Raw genomic sequence first — 1,086 nt, forward strand, 5'->3', positions numbered from 1 at the left:
TCTGGCTCAGTGCAAACCCCGGAGGCGGAGGATGATGACGAGTAGTCGTTGGACTCGTGAGAACTCTTGACATTGGAGACGAAGCTTGAGGCGCCCCGGACGAGGTTTCACGAGATGCGGAATCAGCAACCAGAGGAGACGATTCGGAGCTTCGGGGAGCTCCCAGGGAAGTAGTCGTCGGAACACCAGTAACAGAACCCTCGACAACAGCGGATGCTCGAGAAACGTCGGTCGATGGCAGAATATCTTCATCACCAGCAGTATCACCAGAAGGAAAATCGAACGAAGGCTCGTCGTCATGAGAATCATCTCCACCAGCTCCATCACCGTCGTGAGAACCATTGCTGGAGCCGCCTTCGTCGCTATCGGAAGAATCAGGAGATTGAGAAGGTGGAACCGAAGGTTGCTTGGAGATTGGTGTGCTGTCCGAACGCTTGGGAGGCGACGGAGTATCTTCATCAGAGGACGAACGATAAGGTGACATCAGCCCCGCAGGTTCATGAGACGCCTTCGAACCGCTTGGAGCATCCCCATCGTCGTCAGATCCAAATAGTAACTGCATCTCGAGCTCGTAAGAAGTAGGAGCTTGTGGGGAAGCATCAGCCGGCGGCGAAGGAGCGAGCGACGGTGGAGAAGCCACGTTACTGCGCTGGGAAGTTGCCGGAAGTGTCGGTGAAGCTGGGCGAGTCACCTCCGTGTCCTCGGACCCCGTCGGAACTGTAGTTGGTTCCCCCTCCATGTCCTCGTCACTCTCATCTTTCGTTAAGTCCACGACCTCAGGAGGTTGGTCGTCCTTCGACGGCTCAGCCTTGGGAGGGGTAGCTGGAGCGGACGGTGGAGATGCGGGAGACTTAGACTTGGCCGGACGGCTGGACATAGAGTGCGAACGAGATCTCGGGTGACTCGGCGATTTGGTGTGAGCCGCCGAAGGGGAACGCGCAGGCGGCCGAGACGTCGAGTGGCCAGAAGCCAGGCTGGAGCGAGAACGAGCGGATGCTGGCGAATGCGAGGCGGTCTTCTGACGCTTGGACTTCGGCTTGTTCTTCCAAGCCTTTGGCATGTGGAGACCTCGACGACTGGGAGTTG

At 57.9% G+C, this 1,086-nt stretch overlaps 1 protein-coding gene across 1 annotated transcript; it reads right to left on the bottom strand.

Moving 5' to 3' along the window:
- Positions 1-17: 17 nt before the first annotated feature.
- On the bottom strand, positions 18-1,060 carry PPTG_20498 (hypothetical protein; the record flags this gene model as incomplete). Its single annotated transcript, XM_008919311.1, has 1 exon — positions 18-1,060. A coding segment is annotated over one exon (1,041 nt), but the record flags the coding sequence as incomplete, so codon positions are not given.
- Between the last annotated feature and the right edge of the window lie 26 nt (positions 1,061-1,086).

This window comes from Phytophthora parasitica, assembly GCF_000247585.1.
Source record: "Phytophthora parasitica INRA-310 unplaced genomic scaffold supercont2.698, whole genome shotgun sequence".
NCBI lineage: Eukaryota > Oomycota > Peronosporomycetes > Peronosporales > Peronosporaceae > Phytophthora > Phytophthora nicotianae.